The sequence below is a fragment of the Lactuca saligna genome, chromosome 9 (assembly GCF_052625555.1).
Source record: "Lactuca saligna cultivar CGN05327 chromosome 9, ASM5262555v1, whole genome shotgun sequence".
Classification (NCBI taxonomy): Eukaryota; Viridiplantae; Streptophyta; class Magnoliopsida; order Asterales; family Asteraceae; genus Lactuca; species Lactuca saligna.
Genome location: NC_136425.1, coordinates 147,871,830 through 147,899,580, shown reverse-complemented (window position 1 = coordinate 147,899,580; position 27,751 = coordinate 147,871,830). Strand labels below are relative to the sequence as shown.

Here is a 27,751-nt window from a genome sequence, read left to right as displayed (position 1 = left end):
CCGCGGCCACTCGAGTGTCCATCACATAGGCTATGAATCCACTGCAAACTCTGCCTCGCCCTGGCAGCCGAACAAAATGCTGACCCACACTGGGTCCCCTCGCCATACACAGTAAGCACTCCCCCACTAGGGTCTCTTATAGCCACCAGCTGTCTCTCGCAGTCAATGATTGCCCCAAACTTACTCAACCAGTCCATGCCCACGATGACGCAGACATCCCCCATCGCTATAGGAACCAAGTCTATAGGGAACTTGACCCCGAAAATCTCGAGTACACATCCTCGAATCACGTCAGTGGCGTATACCACTTTCTCATCCGCTATAGAAACTCGCAGGGGTCGACTCATCACCTCCCGATCAATACCGATGTGCTGGCTAAAAGCCAACGATACAAAAGACCGACTCGCACCCGAGTCAAATAATACCAAAGCAGGTACATAAATCACAAGAAAAGTACCTACGCATATCATAATATAAGCACAATATCTTAGCATAAAAGTAAATACACGAAAGAATACATACCAGCTACGACATCAGGCGTCGCGCGGACCTCCTCCGCAGTCAACTGAAAAGCTCTCCCACGAGCTTTTGGAGCCTCGGCTTTCACCGGCCGAGTCTCGGTAACCCTAGCAGCAGGCGCAGATCCCTGGCGAAGCTGGGGGCACTCGGCCTTCCGATGGCCGATGTGGTTGCAATGAAAGCAAACCATGAATCCCTTGGGGTAATCCCTAGCAATGTGCCCCTCCTTGCCACACTTGTAGCATGCACCCGATCGACATGCCCCCTCATGACCCTTGCCGCACTTTCCACAAGTGTGGCCCTTCTGACCTCCCGTCCTCGAATCGGCGGACTTGGTCCGCTTGGCTGCTGCCTGGGACTGAGCCGGCCACCGATCCACCCGTTAAGACTCGGCATCCTCCCTGGCCTGTGTCTCCAACTCGATCTCTCACTGCCTGGCATTCGCCTAGAGCTCAGCAAAGGTCTGGTATGACGAGTTCGATACGAACTCCCGGATATCCCTCCTCAGCACACCCAAATATCGCCCTCTCATGAAACTTCCTAGTGATCAACGTAACAGAATCATTACCCTGCTTGAGGGTCAAGAACTCCTGAACCAACCGTTCCCTCTCCACCGGGGGAACATACTCGTCTCTGAACATAGCAGTAAATCTCTCCCAAGTCACGGCTAAAACCTCCGCAAGAGTGAAGTTCGCCGTCACGAACTTCCACCAATCCTTTGCTCCCAGGCGGAGCTGGTTCAAAGTGAACCGTACCCTCAGATGCTCCGGACATGAACAAGTGTAGAAGCATCCCTCGATATCCGCAATCCATCTCATCGCAGCGATCGGATCCTGCGTCCCGTTAAAATCGGGTGGCTTCGTGTTGCTGAACTCCCGGAAAAGCAACGAGTCACCTCCCTGCGATCTAGCAGCGGCTACGGCCTCAGTCATCGTGGCGTACCGCTCATCAAAAGTCTCGATCAGTGTGGTCTTAATAGACCCAAACATCTCCAGATTCTCGGCCTGGATCGTCGCAGCCACCTCCTTGTGAATCATCTGACGAAGCTCCTCGTCACTCACACCGCTCGTGCCAGGTCTGTGGCGTGGTCCAACCATGATGCCTCTGAAATACAACATAAAAATATCAGAGACTCCATCGAGCATAATCGTACTCGATAACGCAACCCTACTCGGTCTCCGATACCCAAGGATTCTTACTTGGGTTGCCCACTGACCCGGTGTCTTCAGTAGTACGGGCCCAATACTACCAACTACACTGCATCAGTATTCACCCCAAGTCCTCCTCCCCGAACCCCGGATCATGAGTACTCTATTCTTGCTATGCACTAGCTACCCACTCGCTCTCAAAGCATCTAATAGCAGCAGTTTTCCCCTAGACTAAGGCATCCCAAATCAGGCCACTCTAGTCCTAATATGAATACCTAGTCTACTAGCATACATATCATATCATAACATATCTCATAACACATATTGTAAGAGTATTTTGGGGATTTTACCGTTCGGGCGTTGGCTGACCGTACACACTGCTTCTCCTTTGGTTGTTTCGAAATTTCTTATTAGATTTTTTATTGCTTTTATTAATTAAATTTTTTCTCAGTTCCCCGGTTTGAGTTCAGTTACGCCCGAAGGTGTATCTGAATCCCTCAAACCAAGGCTCTGATACCAACTTGTAACAACGTAAATTTAAAACAAAATGTTCATTTTTGTAAGCATCAAAAACCATCGATTAATGTTCCAAATTCAAACATGAACAATGTTATCATAATATAATACATCCCAATGATCATAAAATAGTTTTTCTCCGAAAATGTGTACGATCACGCCGGCACCTTCCCACGGTCCTCGCTATTACCTGAAACACATAACACAACAACTGTAAGCACAAATGCTTAGTGAGTTCCCCAAAATACAACTTACGCACATACGCCTTTCCAGGCCCTGACCTTTCGGTCCATGTGTCTCAGGGGACTTCCGTCCCGACTAGGTAGACCTTCCGGTCCTACCCACGTCAACCTTACGGTCCACATCACAACACCTTCCGGCCCATAACATATTCGCCTTCCGGCCCATAACATAATGCCTTCCGGCCCATAACATAATGCCTTCCGGCCCATATCAAGCATATCATACATGGCACATATAAACGATTAACTTATCACACACAATACATATATCTCATAATATATCCAACCTTCCGGTCACACAGTCAAACCCTTCCGGGTACAGTATAGTGAGAAAACTCACCTCGTGGAAAGTCTAAGATCTCGCGTCCTCGCTATCTCCAAATCCCAACGACGACTCTACCTCGCCTAAACATAAAAATATCATTTAATACTCAAAGACTTCCACCACTAAAACTTTACCCCTTATCATCATTCCTCAGAGGGTAAAAGACCATTTTACCCTTCTTTGACCTAAAGTCCTCATGTTGACCAAAACCCTAAAAGTCAACAAAAGTCAACCCTGAGAGTATGCGGGGCGTAGTGCTAGATGTACGTGGGGCGTACATCGCCAACCCATGGATCGGGGTCTCCACCCAGTACGCTACGCATACTGGAAGTTACGCCCAGCGTAACCATCAGATTCTAACACTCTTCATTTCTGGTCTTAATCGGTTAAGCCATTACTCTAACTTCTAGATCCGACTCTGCTAATGTTTCTAAACCCATAAAGTCGAGACCTTTAAGCCTTGGCATGGCTGTAAAGGCTCCAACACCTCTTAACAACATTATATTCTAACGCAAGGACCTAGATCTCATGCATGGAGCAATATTCATGTCCAAGATGTCATTTTTATGAGTCTACAACTCCAATAGACCATAAATATAAAAGATCTAAGCTTATGGAGGCCATTTTCACAAAAAGTCTCCACCTTTGGGACTAAAACCCTAGAAAATGGTACTTGAAGCATATATCATGAACCAAATGACAAGATCCGAACTTTTTACTTGATAATGAAGCTTTAACCCTTGCAAAGCTCAGATCTACACTTGAACACCACTTCTAGCCTTTCCAATGAGCTCTTCTTCTCCTTTGCAACCTTGGAATGGCACCACCAAGCTTAGAATATACACCAAATGGCTTAAGAACGAAGGCACACTCTATTTAGGATTTCACTCTGAGGGATGGTGGCTGAGAAGTCCAGCCACACATTCCTTTTATAGCCCTCCAAAGGAATTAGGGTTTTTAGATCTGGGCAAGTTACACCATGCGTAACCTTGGGTACACCCAACGTACCTGAGGGTGAACGCGTCCAAATGAGGCGCGCGAGTACGCGCAACGTACACCTTGTACGCCCAGCGTACTCGCTTATCATGAAAACCCTAAAATGACAACATAACCAAAATAGAAGAATACCTGGATTTCGGGCTGTTACACAAATTGTATGAGAGGCTATGGTATTTAAGATAATGTGAGTTTCGAATAATGATCAAAGTGAGACAAGTGAGTTACAAGGAAAGCCCTTGATCCTTTATAGGATCTCCGACATAGAACCTTAGGAGGTGATAATGATCACCTACCTTGTTGCTTTTGTTGATTTGAATGTAAGATTATAGAAACGGTGATGGTAATACTAATACAAATGTAGTAGTATAGCTAATTATGTCTGTATTGTGGATATTACAGGTGTATTTATAGTCTATACTAAGCAACAATAAGTTTGATATTCCCGGGATCCTCTCGAATAAATATAAACACGTTGGTTAAACTTGGTATTCATGGGTCTCTTGCCTGATTGAAGTACTTCCTTGTTGAGAATAAGTCACGTGTTGACTAATTTTATACATGTGAGAAAAAGAAATAGAAATATATCCATTAAAAATGTTAGGAAATAATAACGATAATGATCAGGATCATGAGATATGCTTAAGGATGTTGAGGCTTCGTTAACATCAAGGATCCTGAATATGGTTCTGGGATCCTGTCCCTAACATTTACTAATAATAAAGTTCTTATAAATATTTAATTGTTCTCTACTTGTTATTTGTGTGACCCTATATGATAATATATTATTGTCAATGTAATTTTATAATTATCATCGAGCATATAGAACCAACAAACACCAATGCGTTAAAATTCATCGTTAATTTTAAACACATACACTTCATAATATGTGAATGGTCTTTATGAGAATGTATTATTATATATAAAGGTTACTCTAACTCAATGCAAACAATCGAAGATGATCGTATGCCGAGTGTAACATTGTGGGAGCGAGTTGCAGTGACATGTAGAACCATGACAATAACTAAAAGCTGCATGGAATTTGTTGAAGTTCACATGGAGACAATTTGGTTTGAACTTATGCAAGAACCAAGTATATGTTTATATAATATATATACAATATATATAATGTGATTTTGAACAACAATATGTAACTTCTTATGATTTTCATGAATGTCAATACTTCCCATTTCTATTAATTATACCATAATGATAAAAAACAATAGAAGAATCTTATAAACTCATTACACTTTCATTAAATTAACCACAAACCTAACTTGTTGCAATACATCGGGAATTGTAATGTATACATTGTTTTTCGTCATCAACAAAATTTTCTTTGATTCTAATAACATATTCAAGACTGTTCGTTATGTTATAAGCTTTTCAATCTCTGCATCAACACCACCAATACATTTTTTTGCTAATTTAAGTTTTCTCTTAGTATCTGTTCCCCATTCCAAAAAAATTAAGCGCTGATAACCGAATCTTTGCATGTTCATTAAGTATCCGACTCTTTTTCTGAGTGCATTCGATCGTCTTCTTTAACAACCGTCATCAATTTGAATATATAATCAAACATCTTAGATGGTAGTGGTTCATTACGATAAGTTGGACTGACATTAGGAAATGAAGATCATAACAAATATAACAATCTTCCTTTTCATGATGTCAAATAGCATCTTAATAAGATCTTATATTTATATGAAAGTTAAGGGATATTATAATAAATTAATCAGTTTCTATTTGGTAAGAATAAAAGATTGTTAGGATCTTTATATAATACCCAAACAAGGTGGCAAATGGAGCGTAAATAGTGTTATGTGAATTCATAATGTTATGGTTACAATCCAGACAATTTTATTACAATATTCCATAACACTTTATGTACAATCACTCCAGTATGAAATTTACAATTCCCCGGTTCGAAATGTACATATGACATATTTGGACTATACAATTTCGTTAGTTATCTTTGCAATGGTTTCCATATTTATTTGTATTGTTTATATATTATAAAATTGATTAGTGTGATCTTTAAAGTACAATACCATAAACATAATATTTAATAACATAAAACATTAAATTCAATTGTATAAAAGGGAGAGAACAATATTCTTGAAAAAGGTTAAATCCAAATTAAAATATTCGATTACATAGACATTAACTGAACGGGTGAACAAACATTGGTCCATTAGAGAGGGTAGCACGACCATCATTTCATTAGGTTTTTTTTCCTATTCATATGGAGTCAATAGAGGATGCATCATTTTTGTTAAATATGCAACTCAATACACTACAATCGTGAAATAAATATGAACTAAATGGTCACGGTCCGTCAAGCCTAATGATCACACTATCATTATAGCGTAACTATATATATATATATATATATATATATATATATATATATATATATATATATATATATATATATATATATATATATATATATATATATATATATATATATATATCATAACTTTCTCTATTTACCACTTATACAAGAATGGTCTTGTATATTGACAAAACCATTATTCGTGCCATCTTTTACTTCAAAGTTGAAGTTGGAGAAGAGGTGTACATGCTAAGAGACACACTGGCACATCCTCTTTCTAAACACCATCTGTATATAATGGATGCGTTCATCATGAAACCCCCTACAAAAATATCAACATTTGTTTTTCATGTAATGCTAAAAAGTATATATATATATATATATATATATATATATATATATGTATATATATATATATATATAACTCCTCCATTACCGCATTGAGAATACCATGTACATAGCCATGGATAACCTCAATGAGTGTCGTTATTAGTAGATCATGTTCATCTATAAATATCATGTACATGGTACTGAAAGATCTTGTATGCACAAGAATCATATTAAAATGATATTGTTAATTAACATATGATACTAATGAGTCACATTAACAACAACTTGATACAATTGATTATTTATTAGAATTTGATTTTAATAAATATTCAATAAACTCTTATAATTAAATTGGAAATTATTTATTTCTAGAAAATAATAATTTTCATTAGCAGGTAACATTATATAATTCATATGATATGAATTAATAAGTCATGCACAACGTTTTGGACTAGATAAATCTTTTTGTCTTTTACCAAAAAGTTAAAGTTTATATTTTATAAACTAGTTTATAAAATTTATAAACTTTGACTTTCTTTTATAAACCGTCTAACTAGTTAGACTAGTTATGTGCTTTTGATTATTTTATGCAAAAAAAAAATGGCTTATAGCTTATTTTAATCTTGGGAACATGTCTTGAAAGATGGGATTAAAATACTGTAAAGTGGTATGAGTTGTTTAAAAGACAAAAGACCTTATGGGTAAAGAAGTAGCTTTAAAAAAGGGTTTGGAACTCTTTCATTTTGCTAAACAAAAACGTAAGATGCATTTGTGCATGCTTGCTCGCTCACTTTTATTCATCACTTAAAGAAGAACATTTGATTATGTTCTCTTGGATCAAATACTTGGGTATTTGCTTCAAGCTTAAGAGCTAAGAGTTTTAGACTAGCATCTACATCAAATTGGTTTCTTGTTGGTGTTTCTTAATCTCATCATTTTTTCATCAACTTCCAAGCCTCTCAAAAAATCCAAATAACTACAAAGGTTGTTATTTCTTCTTATTCTTTTTCTTTGGTTGTGTTTGTTTTTTTTCCAAGCTCTACGAGATAATCCTTGGTGGGTTTAACTTGTTTATGCTATTAAAAAATGATCAAGTCTTCTGTTGCCAAATATTATGTTTTTGAATTAAAACCCAAAAGACACTAAGAATATTAAGTGTCATTATATTAAAAGAAATGTTACATAAAAACACTCTTGCCTATTTATCATGACCAATATTGTCTCGCCTATCACATTGTGTCAGAATTACATGTTGAAGCTTAGCTAAATTTTCTTCGATATCAGACATTGCATACACATAACATGTGTGCGAAAACAAAACTTCTACCGCGCAATTCTTTTACCCTTAGATTCTAAGGTCATAAACAAATTCCAACGACAATAGCCATGATACGAATATGGAAAGACATGACTAACGATAATGTGCATGTAATAGGTCATATTAGATATGAAGGCTACATTCCGAAAGTCTGTTAGACATCATTCCCCCTCATTAAAAACCAGGACCTTAATTTGGAACTCTATCATGTGCAAATCATATGATAAGGGAATGGTATGTTGGTTTATCGTCGATGGCAACTCCTATGCACATTGTGTATAAGTAATTCATTTTTAGAAGAACATAGAAATCTCCCTTAATAAATAAAGGTTTTTTTGCCATGTGTCACCTTCTCATTCAATATGACACATGGCATTTTCTTAATTTTTTCAATTTAATTTATTTCCACTTGGCAAATTGTGGATTTTTTGGTATTCTATGAAATTAAAAAATATCATAAATTAATTAATACTACTAAAAAAACGTATATCATCTCTGACTCTTCTTATATACAAATAAAAAGGAAACATGAATATCCCTCACGGTTTTGTCAAAAAACACATTAAATCCAAATATCTCTTCCTAAATTACATACACAATTCTCGGAAATCACCACCCAATTTGATTTTTAATTGCAAAAACTTATCAAATTTCAATTCATTCTATTATTAATTTTCATATCCTTTCCAAATTCAATTTTGAAAAATATATACAGCTACAATCTCATTCATATGTCGACTTTTATTGAGAAATTGAAGATTTACAGCATCACCGCGTTCATCATCATAGTCCATTATCGATAATATCTTCATCAGGTTAGCATATGTAATTATCGGTACAATTAGTGTTCTCTGTTAAATGATTTGATTCTTTTTTATTTGAATATTTGAAGATTTCATGTTTTAAACTTCTCATTTCCATGATAATATCGAATTGTAGAGATTTATGTACTAAATATTTACTCATGTTTAACTGCATATAAGCTGTTCGATTAAATGTCTCAAAGATTTTTTTTTTTATGTTAGTTTTACTTGCTGAATTCGAATTCATATGGTTTTTCTTCAAACATTTAGTGTTTCATTATGAAGAACAACTACAGAAACATCTTCACAAGATTGGGAAATCATTTTGGTTTAATGATTACCTTATTTTGCAAAGCAATTTATTGTTGAATCAATGCAAAGTTTATGTATTTTTTTTTTATCTTCTTCCTGTATTTGTCCCTGATGATATAACTCTACTATTTAAATCGTTTTGTATGCTGGAACTTGGAATGCATATACAATGTTTGATAAATGTCTTAAACAAATATGGTCACTGACATTATAATTCTGAAATTTGGTCCTATTTATGTTTCACCATTGTTCTTTTTTTTTTCTTCATTGGTTAAATATTTAGTTGTTGTGCTCATCTGTAATTGGAAAAGTTTTTTTTTTCTTTGTTACCCGACATTCAAAATGCAAGAATGTACTTGGAATGTGTAGAGGTTACTACAGCTGTAGAAAAACAGCCTCTTGATTCAAATAATTTCAATACATCAGTTTAGTGTATACAAAGCTACTTTTGATGAACATTGCTTTTTTTTTTTCTAATATTTTTGCAATTCACTTTCAAAATTATCACCTTATTTAACTTTGGGACCATTAATATTAATTTGATATTAGTCTATATTAGCTCATTGTATAATTTTTTGATTTTGTTTTAGGATCGTTACGTAATAACTTGAATTGTACGACTATTTTACAGCATTTGTACTTTTTTTGTGTTTCATGTTGCCTCATATGTTTTTGTATGTGAAAGGGAAATCTACCTTGATTAATGGAAACTAAAATTTGCCTAATTACCCTTTTATTACAACTAAGTTGCGTTTATAGCAACCTACTTTCGTTTAATAGCAGCCTAGACATTATTTTGATGCTTTCAGAATCAAAACTGATATTTACATATCTACCATTTTATTAAATTTATATGTATAATATAGCATCTTATTTCCTAATTATGTCATATTATATGTAAGCTATAAATTTACTAATTTTAAAAACTCACAGTGTCATCCTATACAATTTTACGTAATTACCCTTTTATTAGCTTTATTAACAGAACTGTCCTTCTTGTCTTTGTCATTTGGTTAGTGTATTCCTAAAATCCCTTTGTTAATGGATTAACTTATATAAATTTAATTTTTACACAATAACAGATCCATCCTTACACTTTTTGTTTTATATAATATAGATATTATAGGAAACGTTTTCCAATGTTTTCCATTGGAACCTCCAAAAGACAAACAGGAGCAGAAAATCACACTAAAAATGGAGGATTTAGAGTGAGCTTCATTCTTTATACATATTTTTAATATTCTAATGATGCTTTGTTTTTTAATTTTATTTCTTTTTACAGAGGACATGAAGTTTTTGTTACTCTATGGGGACGTTATGTAGATGAAATTGTTGCATATGTTTCAAAGCATCATGGTCATTTTGTAATGATTATTCAACTTGCTAAGTTCAAGAATATCCGATGTACGTATTACCATGATACTAATTTGTAATATTTATATTATCAAAATCTTGGTTTTATGAAATTGTTAACATTCATACAATAATTAAAATACCCATTTCAGAGCGTCCATATGTCAACAACACCTACTTAGCTACAAAGCTTTTTATTGAGGATGACATCAGCTTTCAAAAAAAGGTTTCATGAATTTTCCAAATGATTTCTCATTTCAATTCAATATTTTATTAACTCTTATTTATGATATATAATATTTATTAAAATTCTAAAATAATAGTTTACAAGCAAGAAAAACCTCTTCGTGTTCTTCGGTCTCACATGCATCGAGATCATCAATCATGTATTCACTACATGATGATTTTCTTCAAAATAACTCCTTTTACAAAATATCCGCTATTCACGAATTGAATGAGGTACATAATTCATCCCCTATTAATTTAATTAATCCAATACTATAATAATAATCAACCCCATATACACCTACTATCATAGGGAAGTTGTGCTGTAATTCTTGGAACAATAAAAGTGTTTGAAGATATGCGGACTTGGTATTATAATGCGTGTACAAAATGCAAGTCAAAGGTTATTTTAATGGATGTTCCAAATGAGACGGTCAATGACTTGGACCGGTTTGAAGAGAAAAAGATGATGTTTTGTCCAAAAAAAGATTGCAAAGGCAAAGATGTTATTACTGAACCAAGGTATGTAACAAATAAAAACTTAATATATTATTATTGAATAATTTTAAATTTATTTTTAAGTTTATATATGTTCTTTTTAAGTTACATGATCAAAGTTCGAGTTCAAGGTTTAGTTGGAGTGGTGAGTCTTACAATGTTTGATCGTGAAGTAAGAAACCTTCTGAAAATATCTGCTGCTGAATTAATATCAAAATATGAAAGGGTATATGTATTTTATAATCAATACCATATTGCTAAATTAATGTTGTTTTTTAAACATTTATTCTAATTCATATTATTGACTACTAATTTTTTTAGTTCGACAACCCAAGTGACTTTCCAAATGAGTTGAACACCATGCTCAATAAAAAATTGGCTTTTAAGATCGTTGTCAAGACTTTGAATTTCTCAAAATTTGGTCGTTCTTACAATATTTCCAAGATAACAGATAATTTCGACATTATTGTTGCTTTGGAAAACATTGAGAACAAGAATATCATTGAACATGTAAAAAGACACCATAATTTTACTACTTTACTACATAATATTTCATAGAATCCTTAATGTAACAAACTTTACTTACCCATAATATTATAGGATATGGATAATGATTCTGTTAATGTAATTGGCTCAGAATTTGTATCTCAAGACACAATGGGTTGTAAGGTAAACTACACTTTTATGTTTTTTATATATATCATCATTTTCATTAATAAAATATCATATTTTCTCTTTTTAATTTTAGGATGTTAATTCCCACACTGATGATAATACTCATGTGTCAAATATTCCATCTGGTAATAGTACAAGTCCATCATCAGTAACCGCCGCCAACAACCTCAATTCTCCACCTACAAGTGTCAAACGTAAACTCGTAGATATTTATGATCTTGATGATGACGTTTATGAATCTTCAACAAAACCTAATGCACCCCGTGTTGACAATGACAAAGCTGGAATAACAACCAAATTGTTGATTCCTAAGGTGGAAAAATGATCCTAAACAACAATCGTTCTTTGCTAATCATTGCTTTCTTCTAAGATATTTTTTTTATATTTCCTACTTTTACTTGGATATTATTTTGGATTTCTAAATTTTGTGTTTGGTAAACTATGAATACTCATTTGTGTTATCTTTTACTTTTTTAATTGAATAACGGAATTGGGTTTTGGATGTTTCCTTGTGGTACCTTCTACTAAACAGCAGTATTGTTTTCTTTGTGTTTGTTCATAACAATATATGGTTTTGATCCATTTTGGTTTAATGATTACCTTATTTTGCAAAGCAGTTTATTGTTGAATCAATGCAAAGTTTTTATATATATTTTTTATCTTTTTGCTGCATTTGTCCCTGATTATATAACTCTACTATTTGAATCCTTTTGTGTGTTGAGGTGTTCTCATTTTGGCAATGAAAATATCTACAAGGGTATTGACTTCATGTTTTCTTTCCATTTAAGACCTTTTTGTAAATAAATTTGTATAAAATCTGTGAAAAATGGAATCAAGGGCATAAATGTCCATTTAAGACCTTCATATGATTTTGTATGTGAAAGGGAAATGTACCTAGATTAATGGAAATTGAAATTTACCTAATTACCCTTTTATTATAACAAAATTGCGTTTATAGCAACCTACTTTTGTTTAATAGCAGCCTACACAGTATTTTGATGCTTTCAGAATCAAAACTCATATTTAAATATCTACCATTTTATTAAATTTATATGTATAATATAGCATCTTATTTCCTAATTATGTCATATTATATGTAAGCTATAAATTTACTAATTTTAAAAACTCACAGTGTCATCCTATACAATTTTACGTAATTACCCTTTTATTAGCTTTATTAACAGAAATGTCATTCTTGTCTTTGGCAAATCTTCACAAGGGTATTTTATTATATTTATGGTATGCAAATGGTCAAATGACTGTTGAATTTCCATGTATAAATACCTTTTGGTTTTGGTTTTTTCTCTGCCGTCAAATTATAAAAAATATCTCACATAATTTTGACCTAATAATCTACAAAATAACTCATATAATATTGCATATATAAACTGCGAAATTCTTAATATTAAAAATTTGTACGTAAATTGTGTGTTAGTTCAAGGCTTTATTCGGCCCTTTTTTTTCCAACATAAAAAAAGAAAACTACAAACATGTGCCAATATGTTTTTGAGAATATATGATATATTCTTCATTTTCACTTTGCATCTTCATCCGGTTTAAATACAAAACAATACCCAACTAAATTACAACTTTATTTTACAAAATAAGAATTCCATTACACCATATTAATTAAATTTACAAAGTATGTTCATACTGTACATAATAGAATTTTTCTTTACAAAGTATTTTCATATTCTACATAATAGAATTGATGAATTTTCTTAGTTTGTGCACTGTGGTGATATGCATGCTACTTAGCCACCAAATCAGTCGCATCCTTTACAGCATTCACAGCAAGATCCTGAGCATTATCAAAAAATAAAATTATCCCCATTCATACGAAAATTAAATTATATATTTATCAAATTTTAATAATACTAATAATAACCTTTGGAATTATCAACAATGACTTATCAAATTCTGCAATCGCCAGCTGTTTGCGGGACCCCAAAGTTGTAGCAGCGTACTCCAAAGTTGTAGCAAGGAAGGGGTGCAGTTGATGCTGCTTTATCTGTGTGGACATTTATGCCCTTGTAGCAAGGTACTCCAAATACACATGGCAGTAATAGTATGTGGACATTTATGCCACATGGCATAAATACATACCTAAATCGACAAACTTGGTTACCATTGTCTATAACTTATCAGTAAAATTATTATACACATACCTAAATCGACATTATTACTCACAAACCCTAGAACAAAGCCCTTTAACCCAAATAAATTTATCCATACCGACGAATTAGCACCATCCCACATTTCTTGCTAACTTTATGGACCCTCCATTTATCATTATCATTAATAAGAAGCCAATTATACAACTATGCATCGCAATCTCAGAAATTAACTGAAAAAATCAAAACCAATTCGTCATTTTTAGAAACTAAATCTCTAAAAATAAACCCAAAATAATGTTGTATTTTACTTTCTATTTACGCAATACTTCATAAACTATTAAGCCCTAAACTTAACAATAATCGATGATCAGAAAAATTGAGAAGCTAATCTCGAAGAAAAAAGATGAAACCCTAATTAAACAAAAAATACCTTTTGTTTTCGTCAACGACGTTGTTGCTGAACCCATCTCCGCTCCGATTAGTTTGTCGGCACCACCTCGGTGCTCAACATCATCCTGCAGTTTAGTACACATCTGCTACACCTGACCAGTTCTTCCATTTGATTGTATCGGAGACGGCTTCCTCCTACCGTGTCTCCTCCCGTGTCTTTTATTTTCAGGTGTTATTCTTTAATCATTTAATGTCTTCCTTATAAAATAAAGCAATTGTAATCTATCGGTCAAAAAGCCTATTATCTATTGGTGTAAAATACTTTGAATAAAAAATTTATACACGGAAATAAAATATAAATATTTTATTGATTTAGTTTGTATATGATGTTGGGTTGGTTTATTTCGCAATTAAAGTTGGGTGATAATTACGAGTATTTGTTGACAACCCGATTACATCACTAAAATTTTATAAGTCGTTTATTAGTATACGTCGTTCAATTAAGACACATGTGACTTTGAATCCTAATATCGCCGTTGTCACCAACAGGGTCGTGAAATTACTGAAATTGTCACCGGTTAACAACATTGCTACCACCGGAGTGCTCATCAATCCCTCTATCCTCTTTGCCCTTGCCTAATTTGTGCTTTGTTGATTATTATTAGTAAAGTTTTTCTATCTTTCTCACTCTCATTATCACTCTGTCTAACTAGCTTTCTATTTCTATCTTTTTGTTGAATATTATGGTCAATATAATTTTTTATTACATAATTTGCTTTTTGTTCTTAAGCTACACAGACGATATGAATTCAAATGAGCATAAAGATAAACGCAGACATAGAAAATTATATTTGGAAAAAAGAAGATCCAATCTTATGTCCACCACGTCAATTGGTAATTTTTTTATATACAGCCCAATTTACTTTTATTTTCAATCATGTTTTATATTTCACTTATGTTATGCAAATATTATTTTATATCTTATGATGTATTATATCACATAACTATCACATCATGTAATAATACATTCTTAATATTATATATACATTGTAGGTATTCCTCAACAACATTCACCCGGTTCAACCAATTCTACATATATTCGCATCGATAATGAAAATGTCAATCCAAATATATCATATGCATATCAACATACGAATTTGCAATCTACTTCAACTTTTAATATTAAGATTATCTGTTGCTGCCAAAGAGAAGAAAACTTAGAAAATTATATTTGGATAAGAAAAGATCCAATCATTTGTCCACAACGCCGTCTGGTATGTCTTTTTATTCCTATGACACCGGTTTTTATTGCATTTTAAACATATTTTATTTTATACACATTCCCCAGAATCTAAAATCCTATTGTCTTTTACCTACACTCTTTTATATATTACAATTTATATTTGATTAAGATATTGTTATAATTTCACACCTAATACCTAGCACGGTCAACATTCATTTCAATTTTCTTTTACATTGGTATTTCATAAATCCCTTATATAGTAGGTGTAATTATATCATTACATTTATTTTTTTATATTTTTCTTATTGTATCTTATCTTAAAATAAATGTTATGTGTGCTATAACTTACATGTTTTTTATTTTTTTACAGTCATTTCTAATATAACTACCAACATTCAAACACCATCATCAAACAAGTTTGCATATCATGGTGGTAACAATCAAAATGTCACCACAACTTCTTCATATGGATATCAACAAACACGTGTTCAATCTACATCCAATATTTATATCGATAGTCCATTATCATACAACGCCAAAGACAAACGAAAAGAAAGGAAAAATTATTTGGATAAAAGAAAATCCAATCACATATCCACCATGTCAATCGGTATATCATATATATCATCTTACTTCTTTTATTTTATCCATCTATAGTTATTATAAATATTTTAATAAATATTATGTTCTTACATGTGTTTCTTTATTGTTACATAATTAATACATATTTATATTAAAATATATTACAATTATAGGTAATAATGGTCGTCATCAAGAACGTTTTGAAGATGCTTCTAATTTTACTACAAGAACTCCGTTGTCCAACATTACCAATGGTATAACTACACTTTTATCCAGCATATTGTTTCTTACTATATATGGTATACATATTATTATAATATGTATGCATTTTTATTTTTTTATTTTTATCAATTTACTTTATAAATTTAATACTCAATATCATACTTTTATTTTTAGTCAATATCATACTTTATAATATGTTCAGTCTTGTGTCGTGACATGAGACCTATGACTTCATCTTCAATCACTCGAGACTATTCCAACAATTTATTGTGCAAAAATATAAATAAAAAAAGGAAGTTTCTAAATACAGCTCGCATACCCATTTTCGACCTAACATCAGAAGAAGAGTTTCGTGATCAACAAATCCATAAACTAACTTTATCTTCAGGTGCCACAAAAGGTAACTTTTAATTTAAATTTATCATCCACCTTTCTTTATAAACTATTACTCATCTCAACATTGATTTATTTCAAAATTTAACATACATTTTTATTAAACAGATTACTTGGACCATGGTGATCAGACTTTTGTGTGTACGATGTGTCATGCACAGTTATGGAGGGATGAAGCACGTAAAGGCAATGCTTCTGGAAAGAAAACTTCTTTTTCCCTTTGTTGTGGCAATGGAAAGGTCGAGCTTCCTCAACTAAAAGAACCGCCTAAAAATTATGAAAATCTCTTTTGTGTTGTTGATCCAAAAGGAAAAAATTTCATGAAGAACATCCGTCGATTCAATTCGATGTTTTCCTTTACTTCAATGGGTGGAAAAGTTGATTCTTCAATTAACAAAGGCAATGTTCCATATGTTTTTAGACTTTGTGGTCAAAATTATCATTGCATTGGAAGTCTTCTACCTATAGATGGATCGAAACCAAAGTTTTCGCAATTATACATATATGATACTGAAAATGAAGTTACAAATCGACAACAAGCGTTCAGGTATTTCTTTATACGTTTTTTATAAACCATTAATTTTATATATTCCATATAATTATTTACTTGCTAAATTTTACATATAACCGTTATTCTTAACAGTACACAAAAAGAAGGGTGCACATCAACTTCTCATTCTTTTGATATCAAAATTATACACTTTTTGAAGGACATGTTGGATTCAACGAATGAGTTGGTTAAGTGTTATAGAATGGTCAGAGATTGTTTTGATGAAAATCCTCATATAGATGTAAAGTTACGTCTTATAGGAAGAAGGCAACAAGATGGAAGGACATATAACATACCTTCTGCTTCTGAAGTTGCTGCTTTAATTGTTGGTGATATTGGTGATGCAATTGATAATAGAGATATCATCGTAACAACTAAATCAGGAAGTCTACAACGTATAAACGAATTACATCCTTCGTACCTTGCTCTTCATTACCCACTACTATTTCCATATGGGGATGATGGATATAGAGTTGACATCCCTCACATAGACTTTGATGATTCAACGAATTGCAAACTTCGTAACTATACAATGAGAGAATTCTTTTCTTATAGAATTCAAGATAGAGTTAATGTTTTTTCATTAATTCTTAATTCACGAAGGTTTTTTCAACAATTTTTGGTTCATGCTTATACGATGATTGAAACTGAGAGACTATATTACATACGTAATCAGCAAAAAGTTCTTCAATGTGAATCGTATGAAACATTACGAAACATACAAAGTGATGGTCGTACTGATATTTCCAACATCGGAAAACGTGTTATCTTGCCTTCTTCATTTACGGGTGGTGCACACTACATGATGCAAAACTATTTAGATGCCATGTCACTTTGTAAGTGGTTTGGATACCTAGATTTTTTCAATACCGTAACATGCAATCCAAAGTGGCCTGAAATTAAAAGGTTTCTTGCTGACACCACACTTAATCCTGAAGATAGGCCCGATATCCTTTCCAGATTATTCAAAATCAAGTTGAATTCTTTGATTAAAGACTTAAAGAAAAAAGTGTTATTGGGTCGGGTCCAAGCAGGTACCTTATAATACAACAATACTTTTTATCATTATGTTTTTTTATTATATTATAATATTATATTTATTTTAATAATTTACAGTTGTTTATACTGTGGAGTTTCAAAAGCGCGGTCTGCCTCATGCACATATATGTTTATTCATGCATTCTGATTACAAACTCCCAACTGTTGAACATATTGATCGAGTTATTTCGGCTGAAATTCCAAACAAAGAAAATGATCCAGAATTGTATGCACTTGTCAGTGAGTTTATGATGCATGGTCCATGTGGTTCTGATAATCCTAAATGCCCATGCATGATTGACAACAAGTGTTCAAAAAAATTCCCAAAGTCATTCTTAGAAAATACCTCAGTCGATTCTGATGGTTATCCTATATATAGGAGACGTAATGATGGATCTTTTGTTGAAAAGTCTGGTGTTAGGTTAGACAACAGAAGTGTCGTTCCATATCACAAAGCCCTTTTGAAAAGATATCAGGCTCACATCAATGTTGAGTGGTGCAATCAAACGGCTTCCATCAAATATTTGTTTAAATATATTAATCAGGGTCCTGATCGGGCTACTGTTGCAGTTGTTCAAAACAACGGAGATGATAATGATGATGTTTCCGTTGATGAAATATAAAACTACTATGATTGTAGGTATTTGTCTGCATGTGAAGCTTCATGGCGTATATTTGCATTTGATGTTCATTACAGATATCCTTCTGTTGTAAGGCTTCCATTCCATCTTCCTGGAAAATAAAATATTGTATATGGAGCAGACGATGATATTGAAGATGTCCTCAACAAACAATCTGTTTCTTCTTCGATGTTCTTATCTTGGATGATTTGTAATGAACATAATGCTGATGCACGAAAACTTTCTTATGTTGAGTTTCCTACAAAATTTGTTTGGAAACAGGAAGATCGTTGTTAGGAGCCAAGAAAACAAGGGTTTTCTATTGGAAGAATTCACACAGTCTCGCCTAATCTGGGTGAAGCATATTTCTTGAGAATTCTTTTAAATAAAGTCAAAGGGCCGAAATCATTTGAAGATATTCGCAAGGTTAATGGACAAGTCTATCCTACTTTTAGAGATGCATGTTATGCGCTTGGACTTTTAGAAGATGATAGAGAATATATTGATGCCATCGAGGAAGCAAGTCACTCAGGATCTGGTTATTATTTACGGTTTCTATTTGCAACTATGCTAAAGTCTAATAGTTTGTCTAAACCATATTATGTCTGGGAAAATACTTGGCAATACTTATCTGATGGAATTCTCTACAATCAACGAATAAGATTAAAGACTCCAAGTATTATTATTTTTTCCATTATTTACATTAGACACGTTATTTATATATTTTTCATATGAATAATTATACAATTATTTTTAAATTAACTTTACTATTGTACAGGTTTATCACTTAATGATGATCAGATTAAAAACTTGACGCTATATGAGATTGAAAAAATTCTACTCCAAAATAGTTCAAGCCTAAGAGATTTTGTTGGGATGCCTTACCCTGATCATGATTTGGTATCTTCTACAAACAATCGTTTAATTACTGAGGAGTTAGATTTTGATATAACGATCCTACAAAAAGAATCTCATCAGCTACTTGAGTCATTAACAGTTGAACAACGCTCAATTTTTGATGAAATCATGACAGCTGTTAAACAGAAAAAAGGAGGAGTGTTTTTTGTTTATGGCTATGGAGGTACTGGTAAAACTTTCCTTTGGAAGACTTTATCTGCATCAATAAGATCTAAAGGTGATATCGTCCTAAATGTTGCTTCAAGTGGTATTGCTTCGTTGTTACTAACAGGAGGTAGAACAACACACTCACGATTTATAATTCCTCTAAATCTTACAGAGGATTCTTTTTGTTCTTTTGGGAAAAACAGTGATGTAGCCGAATTGTTAAAAAAAATCATTGATTATATGGGACGAGGCACCTATGATTCATAAGCATGCATTTGAAGCCTTGGATCGTTCTATGAAAGATATATTCACTTGTGATCTTCGTACCAACTCAAAGTTGCCGCTTGGAGGAAAAACAATTGTTTTTGGAGGAGATTTTAGACAAATTCTACCTGTTATTCCTAACGGAAGCAGGCAAGAGATTGTTAATGCTTCATTATGTTCCTCTTACATTTGGTCAAATTGCAAAGTGTTAACATTGACAAAAAACATGAGGTTAAGTGTTCTCGCATCCAATATTCAAGAAACGACAACTTTTGCAAAATGGATTTTAGATATAGAAGGAAAGGTTGGTAGTTTAAATGATAGAGAGACAACTATTGATATTCCTGATGATATTCTCATTGTTGATTCTACTGATCCTATTGGTTTATTAATTGAATTTGTCTATCCTTCTATCGTTGAAAATGCCAAGAATCCGATTTATTTTCAAGAAAGAGCAATCCTTGCACCGAAGAATGAAGTCGTTCAAGAGATTAACGAACGTTTGTTAAAATTATTTCCGGGAGCCCAACAGGAGTATTTAAGTTCAGATAGTCTATCACAAGCAGATTTTGTTCATGATAACATCGATGAAACTTTATACTCCCCTGATATTCTAAATGGTCTTAGACCTTCAGGTATGCCAATTCATAAGTTGGTATTAAAAGTCGGTGTTCCAGTTATGTTACTAAGAAATATTGATCAAAAATCCGGATTGTGCAATGGAACAAGGCTACGGGTTATTGCATTGGGCAAACGTGTTAGAAAAGCTGAGATAATATCTGGAAGTAATATCGGAAACCGTACGTTTATTCCAAGAATGTCTTTGACGCCTTCGGATAAAAGGATTCCTTTCATATTTCAAAGACGACAATTCCCATTGGCTGTATGTTTTGCGATGACAATAAATAAAAGTCAAGGACAATCACTATCGAAGGTGGGGTTGTTTTTTAGACAACCAGTATTTACTCATGGCCAGTTGTATGTTGCATTGTCGAGAGTGAAGAGTAAAGATGGATTAAAAATATTAATTTTCGATAAAGATGGTAAACTTACCAATAAGACATCTAATGTTGTATTCAAAGAAGTCTTTGGAAATTTGTAATTCATAAAAATAAATCTCAATATTTCGATGTTTGTTTTTATTATCTTACATACTTATTCATCATTTTGTTTTTTATATTTAGCAATTTTTATTTAATTAATGTTTAATGTTGATAACATTATTGTCATCATCATTTTATAAATACGTACGTTTTTATTTTACTTATTTATACTTCTAAATAGTTAATTTATTGTTTAGATATTTTTGTCTTTATGTTAAATTAATACTACAAAGCATGTAATGTTTAACAAAATATATTATTTTTAAAAAAAAAAAAAACCCGTGTAATACACGGATCTCACACCTAGTATCCAAATATTCAAATGGTTCTTCATTTTTATTAACAATTTAGTTCCTAATTATTAGTTTGCTCAATATCCCACCTAACCTATGATTTTTTTTTTAATATCTCCTATCCTCTATTTGTTAGGTATTTTTGTGATTTGCCTTTATTTAATTTTGTTAATCTAAACTAGTTTTTTTTTTATAGAATGGAAAGCTTTTGTGTAGATAATATTTGGTATAAAAAAAGACCTTTGCCCGCCTTTTCTGTTTTTCCCCTTCTCCTTTCTTTCTTCCCAAGCACAAGAACCCTAAAACCCCTATCATTCTTGACAAAAATTTCTCACAAATCAAAAGCCATATCTCCTTGTTCTCTATTTGAAATATGGTGGTCGGTAGAATTACCTCCCGGATTGCAAGAACCGTCGTTACTCGGTACCAAATTTCTTCGATCCTCCACGGCCGACCTGATAATCGTTACACGATTCCAATAATCGGAAACCATTTTCCCGGCTCACAGAACAAGGTAATCATCTACAACTTGAAATCATTTCCAAGTATATATGTATTCATTTGTTTTTACTGTTACGTTTTACATCAGCTAGGGTTTTTATCAGGGTTTAAGGGGCTGTGCGTTGTGTGCGAGGACTTTTAGGGGCTGATTTTCATTTGATAAGGATTTTGATATATGCTTATTGTAGTTTCTGAATCCTAGCACGTATTTGCCAAAGTTTATGCTTAGAAACATATGCATTTGCTCATAGGTTCAAATTAATAAAATGGCGATGAATAGAGATCGATACAGTCTAGTCAGCCAGCTTTAGCTTTTAGAGTTGTAGTGTTAGGGTTTATCGTTTCTTCTCTATCAGTCTGTTAAAATTACATCGATTTCTATTTCATAAATTGAAACAATTCTTATTTTAAAATTTTCAACAATCCAAAAAGTACTAGTTTAGTAGTTAAGCCTATCTGACTTTAACTTTAACCCTGTTTTTCATGATGTTTTTGAATGAAGTTACTCTCTAGTCTCTAGTGTCCTATATGGTTTTGTTCTTGGTGTGTTTCATATTTGAACTTGGGCATGAAAATGCATGTTTTATCATCAGCCTCTTCACAGGACAGAGGCTGCTGAAACTTATAATTACAACAATGGATGCATAATATACAAAATCATAAAGCATTATATATTCTAATTAACAACTTGACCTTTTTACACCAAGGTGTATTGATATTGTTGACTTGTTGTATTTCTATTTTTGTGTTTTGGTAACTTTTGAAACTTTTGACTACCCTTTTGTGTAACTTCCAAAATCTTAAAAAGCTTTTGTGATTGTTGGTTTAATTGTTGCAGGTGATAACAGGTCAAATATCTCGAATACATAATTCTGTTCTTAGTTCATCAACCTTCCAAAGATTTGGGTTCTCATCATCTGCATCTACACAACCCAATGAAAAGGGAGCTTCTGAAAATGGAAAAGAAACTACAAATGATGAAAATTTGGGTCAAAAAGAAGGTTCTGATGATTTGACAATGGAGGATATGATTGGACTTGTAACTGAGAAGGAAGAACTTTTGAAGACAAAGCAAGAAGAGATTAAAGTTTTGGAAGATAAACTTCTTCGAAGCTATGCAGATATGGAAAACGTTATGGCAAGGACAAAAAGAGAGGCTGAAAACTCAAAAAAGTTTGCAATTCAGGTTAGGGTTTAATGCAATCTTATCACATAATATAGCAATGGAAACAAAAATAGATAAACCCTAAAAACCATTACTAAACAATTAGCCATTAAATTTCAAAGTTTAAAAACAAAATTACAATTTTGTTGTCCATATAACATGATAACTTCAAAGTTTAGACTATATTTTGGTTTTTTCCGGATTAAAACCTCAACTTTGTTTTTTCCCCAAAAAAGACCTTGCATTTTTTACATTTATTCCGATTCGGTCCTTTTAGTAGGTTTACCAGTAATTTTCCAGTTTTAGACAGCTTTTTTCCGGAGAAGGCCTCAACTTTTTTTTTTCCTGAAAAAAACCTTTAGATTTTTTTTTTTTTTTTTTTTTTTTTTTTTTCCGAATAAACCCTCAACTTTTTTTCTCTGAAAAAGGGTTAATCTCATAAAAGAACTTATATTTGTGTTTTTTTTTTTTTTTTTTTTTTTTTTTTTTTTTCGGATTAAAACTCAAATTTATTTTTTGCCTGAAAAGGAACTTGTATTTTTTCCAATCTTACCCTTCTGGTAATTTTTTTTTCCAAAAAAAATTGTAAAATGTGAGGTTTTTTCGAGAAAAACTAAAAAAGTTGAGGGTTTGTTTCAAAGTAGTTAGAAGGTTGAGGGTTTTTTTGAAAAAAAAGACAAAGTTGAGGGTTCTTTCGGAAAAAATGAAAATATATAAGGTTTTTTTCAGGCAAAAAATAAAGTTGGGGTTTAATCCGGAAAAAACACAAAGTATAAGGGCTTTTATTAGATTAAGTGATTAACCCCTGAAAAAATTGTTAAATGTGAGTTTTTTTTTTTTTTGGAAAAATAAAAAAATCTGAGGGTTTTTTTGAAAAAAAAAGTTGAGGGCTTTTCCGGTAAAATAAAGTCTAAAACCAAAATATTACACTTAAACTTGCTAAAATGGACAAATTAACAAAATGGAAAAATGCAATGTCATTTTTAGAAAAAAAATAAAGTTGATGTTCAATCTAGAAAACACCCAAAATATATAGGTCTTTTATGATATTATTATTAACCCACCAAGTACTTGTCCATATTTTAAACGGGTTGAGTTATAGTAAAAAAAATAATAATTCAACTCTAACCCAATCCGTTTTAATTTTTGGTTAGGTTAATTTTTGCAAGCTTTTTTTCTTGCTATTTATGTTTGATATTCTATGGTGCAGAATTTTGCAAAAAGTTTACTAGATGTTGCAGATAATCTAGATAGAGCATCATCAGTTGTAAAAGAGAGTTTTGCAAAGCTTGATACATCTGGAGACAATGCTGGAGGAGCTGTTCCACTTCTTAAAACACTTCTAGAAGGTGTCGAAATGACCGAAAAACAGCTATCAGAGGTAACATAATCTTTCAAACATAGTTTCATCAAACAACATTTGATTGAGATGACATTTGTTTTTTTCTTTAGGTTTTCAAGAAATTTGGAGTGGAGAAATATGATCCAACAAACGAAGAGTTTGATCCAAATAGACATAATGCAGTGTTCCAAGTACCCGATCCTACCAAGGCCCCTGATACTGTTGCAGTTGTCCTCAAAGTATGTGATGATTTTAATTTTTATTATCAATAAAGTTTAAACTAAATTGTTTTGATTTTTGTAGGCGGGATACACGTTGCATGAGCGCATCATTCGACCTGCTGAAGTTGGTGTCACCATAAAAGTTGACTAGAAATAACACCCATGTTTGACCTTGATATTAATTATATCTTTTGAACCTTTTGATTTACTTCATTTTTTGTATCGGATGTAATAAAATATGGATATGCATTAAAGGTTGTTGAAACTTATATTTGAGAACAAACACACCTTGGGGGTTATTTGATTTAAACCTAAAGATGTCACACACAGAGAGGGATTATCTACAAACATAGTCAACAAAGATTAATTTACATGAATCCTAAAGTACACACACACTTAATGATAACTTTCATCATCTTCACATCTTCACAATCATGTTCTTAATGGAGTTCTTAAGTTATTCAGCGTGCAAAACCCCTCTGAGCAGCCTTAACCCAGTCAGCCACTTTGTTCTCACCACCTAAATCATGATCTTCATCATGCTCTTCCATTTCCATTGGCTGGTGGTTCAAGTCTTCGGTTGATGGCTCATTATTCTGAGACTGATGTTAATGAGATAATGTTTGTTGTTGAAAATAGTAAGTAAAAGCTAATGTAAAATAGTTTGGCTTCATTACCTGAGATTTAGCTGAAAGGACATCATCAAAGTTCCTTTCGTTTTCATTATCAGTTTCTGATGTTTCTTGAGCAATAGGTTGATGTGTCTTGCTTTCTTCTTTAACATCATTATCAGTCCTTTCAGATTCCTTTTTCTTCTCCAACACTACAATCTGTACAAGTAATTATTGAACTTAGTACACACTTATTTTACCAAATGTTCACCTTTCTGGATTGATACTAAATACTGATAATATGTTTGTAAAAATTAATAACGATGAAGCAAATAGGTAGTTTGAATTTGAATCTATGGCACTGAAAATAGCAAGAACACAGAGTAATTGATGGTAATTACTTATTTGGATGATTTGGATCGATAAAGGGTAAAACTGAGGCAAAGTTAATGTTTCTCCTCATTTAGTAATTTAATTTCAAAACGTAACTCATGAATTTGAAGTAAAACGAATAAACAGAGAGAAATCTGAGAGTGACTTATCTAAAAGTAAAATCCCAATCAGTTCGATAAAACCTAACGGAACGTTAAAAACCCCAAACTTAATATGCGGAACTTGAGCTTACCGGAGCATACCGCAGCTTCCGCCGCGGTCTTTCTTCTGCTCCAGACTCCGTTTCCTCGCCGGACGGAGCTGAGGAAACAGGAGTCCAACGGCGAATTCGTACAGTAGAGGCGTTGTTGTTGTTGTTGCTAGAATTGTTGTTACTGTGGTTGTAAGTGATGGAAGAAGACGATGATGAGACATGGACCCACTGCTTTTGCCACCTTCTCACCGGTCCGGTGAACACCGGCGCAGAGCCGTACCGGGAAGATGGTCGACCGGTACGCGAGCCGATTCCTTCCATAGAGCAGAGACAGAGATTGGACTGGGTACTGAGAGTACAACTGTTGTCGAGTACTTTGAGTATTCGATCTTCAATGAGGACCAAGGAGCCATGTCTACGGTGAAAACGACGCCGTATGTCGGTTTTCGGGGTTTAGCTGGGGGTGGATGGCACGTGTGGGTTAAAGGGTCAATTTTTCAGTTTGTACCCCCTACTTTTTAACACTTTTAATTATATACTTCTTCTTTTCCATTTTTCTATAAATTTATATACACATGTGTGAAAATTCAAATATTGTATGGCATTAACAAAAACTAGGTGAAAATACAGAAAAGGGACTTAAAGCATCGGTAAGCAAAAACCTATATAGCAAGTAGTCTGGATGCTAGACTTTTAAACACTGCATTTGAAAAAAAATTGTGCTGTAAATATCTCTTTTCATTAAATATAATGTGATATCAGAATAGGTGCATGCAGGGATACACAACATTGAAGGGTATGTATAAAAATTGTCTTTAAAAATCAAAAAAAGAAATCTAGTAAGTGAAAACATCGTTAGTGTACTTTGAACCGAGTAGCAAAATATGTGATTAATGGGTTGTTTTATAGCTGTTATTGATTTAATCTAATTGAGTTAAAGTTTGATAGAGTCAAACTCAATTTTTAATCGGATCCAATAAAAGACCTATTGTAGGCTATGACCGAATTAGAAACTGCTGATTGTGATATCAAATAATACTTAGTCAAACTCAATAAAAGACATCAAACAATTCTATATTATTGATATATAACATAATCACTAAATTAATTACCGACGATTTAATTGTTTATTGCTACTGTAAATAGATTATTTATATATAACCTTGATTTTGATTTTGAACTATCAAAATATCTAATTCGTGTTTTAAATATAATTGAGTTTGCTATTCAAGTTAACTCGTAAACATTCTAATTTGTGGTTCAAATCTAATTGACTTTGTTATTCAAGTCAGCTCGTAAGCAATGCGAATTGAAAGTGTTAACAAGAAACCAATTAAGGGACTTTATATGGTAAGGTGTGACGTATAGTGATCTAAAAGGAAATGAATGTAGAATTCAAAGTCTTATAAACTATGGGTGTAAACGAGCCGAGTCGAATCGATTATTGTCCTGAAGCTCGACTCGATTAAAATACTCGAGTTAGAAGCTCGACTCAAACTCGTCTTGAGCCTAAATTTGAATCTCAGACTCAGCTCGTTAAATATTCGATACCGGCAAGTTCGACTCGACTTGACTAACTCGACTAAGCTAAATTAAAATCATTAAAGTTTAATAAAAAATTAAAAATATTTCACATACTAATACATTGTCCATACTAGCAAATAATTCACAATAAACTATTTAATGTAAATATAGCATCAACCATCTATATCATTGTCTTTATTTATATCCAAAATATCAAAAAAAAAACCCATTCTACCATCTTTTTTTTTTTTTTTTTCAAAAACAATGACAAAATTGCAAAAATAGTCATTGTAATTTGTCAAAAATTGCTACTTGCATATAAT

At 32.8% G+C, this 27,751-nt stretch overlaps 6 protein-coding genes across 7 annotated transcripts; 5 read left to right on the top strand and 1 right to left on the bottom strand.

Annotated features, from left to right (window-relative positions):
* The first annotated feature begins 10,041 nt into the window (after positions 1-10,041).
* LOC145016805 (uncharacterized) lies at positions 10,042-11,923 on the top strand. The gene is made up of 8 exons (XM_078975007.1): positions 10,042-10,055; positions 10,130-10,276; positions 10,524-10,659; positions 10,739-10,947; positions 11,029-11,149; positions 11,245-11,433; positions 11,524-11,592; positions 11,672-11,923. Exons 1-8 carry the CDS (start codon positions 10,042-10,044, stop codon positions 11,921-11,923), a joined length of 1,137 nt encoding a protein of 378 aa, XP_078831133.1.
* Positions 11,924-14,078: 2,155 nt separating this feature from the next.
* On the top strand, positions 14,079-18,756 carry LOC145016804 (uncharacterized). The gene is made up of 10 exons (XM_078975006.1): positions 14,079-14,215; positions 14,896-14,999; positions 15,159-15,223; positions 15,313-15,379; positions 15,719-15,958; positions 16,104-16,184; positions 16,355-16,552; positions 16,654-17,092; positions 17,189-18,129; positions 18,212-18,756. Exons 1-10 carry the CDS (start codon positions 14,079-14,081, stop codon positions 18,754-18,756), a joined length of 2,817 nt encoding a protein of 938 aa, XP_078831132.1.
* A 564-nt stretch (positions 18,757-19,320) lies between these two features.
* Positions 19,321-20,085, top strand: LOC145016803 (uncharacterized). The gene is made up of 2 exons (XM_078975005.1): positions 19,321-19,429; positions 19,532-20,085. Exons 1-2 carry the CDS (start codon positions 19,321-19,323, stop codon positions 20,083-20,085), a joined length of 663 nt encoding a protein of 220 aa, XP_078831131.1.
* Positions 20,086-20,113: 28 nt separating this feature from the next.
* LOC145016801 (uncharacterized) lies at positions 20,114-21,184 on the top strand. The gene has a single exon (XM_078975004.1). It carries the CDS (start codon positions 20,114-20,116, stop codon positions 21,182-21,184), a length of 1,071 nt encoding a protein of 356 aa, XP_078831130.1.
* A 535-nt stretch (positions 21,185-21,719) lies between these two features.
* Positions 21,720-25,017, top strand: LOC145015520 (grpE protein homolog 2, mitochondrial-like). The gene is made up of 5 exons (XM_078974002.1): positions 21,720-21,992; positions 22,818-23,165; positions 24,355-24,525; positions 24,597-24,725; positions 24,790-25,017. The coding sequence occupies exons 1-5, from the start codon at positions 21,852-21,854 to the stop codon at positions 24,856-24,858; spliced, it is 858 nt and encodes a 285-aa protein (XP_078830128.1). The 5' UTR covers positions 21,720-21,851; the 3' UTR covers positions 24,859-25,017.
* On the bottom strand, positions 24,953-26,307 carry LOC145015521 (uncharacterized). Of its 2 annotated transcripts, none has more exons than XM_078974003.1 (3): positions 25,944-26,307; positions 25,385-25,537; positions 24,953-25,309 (listed from the first exon to the last, which is right to left on the bottom strand). In XM_078974003.1, exons 1-3 carry the CDS (start codon positions 26,223-26,225, stop codon positions 25,169-25,171), a joined length of 576 nt encoding a protein of 191 aa, XP_078830129.1. In that variant the 5' UTR covers positions 26,226-26,307; the 3' UTR covers positions 24,953-25,168. The 2 variants fall into 2 exon arrangements, with proteins under 2 accessions (XP_078830129.1, XP_078830130.1); XM_078974004.1 differs by having other exon boundaries at positions 24,953-25,303; positions 25,944-26,303.
* Between the last annotated feature and the right edge of the window lie 1,444 nt (positions 26,308-27,751).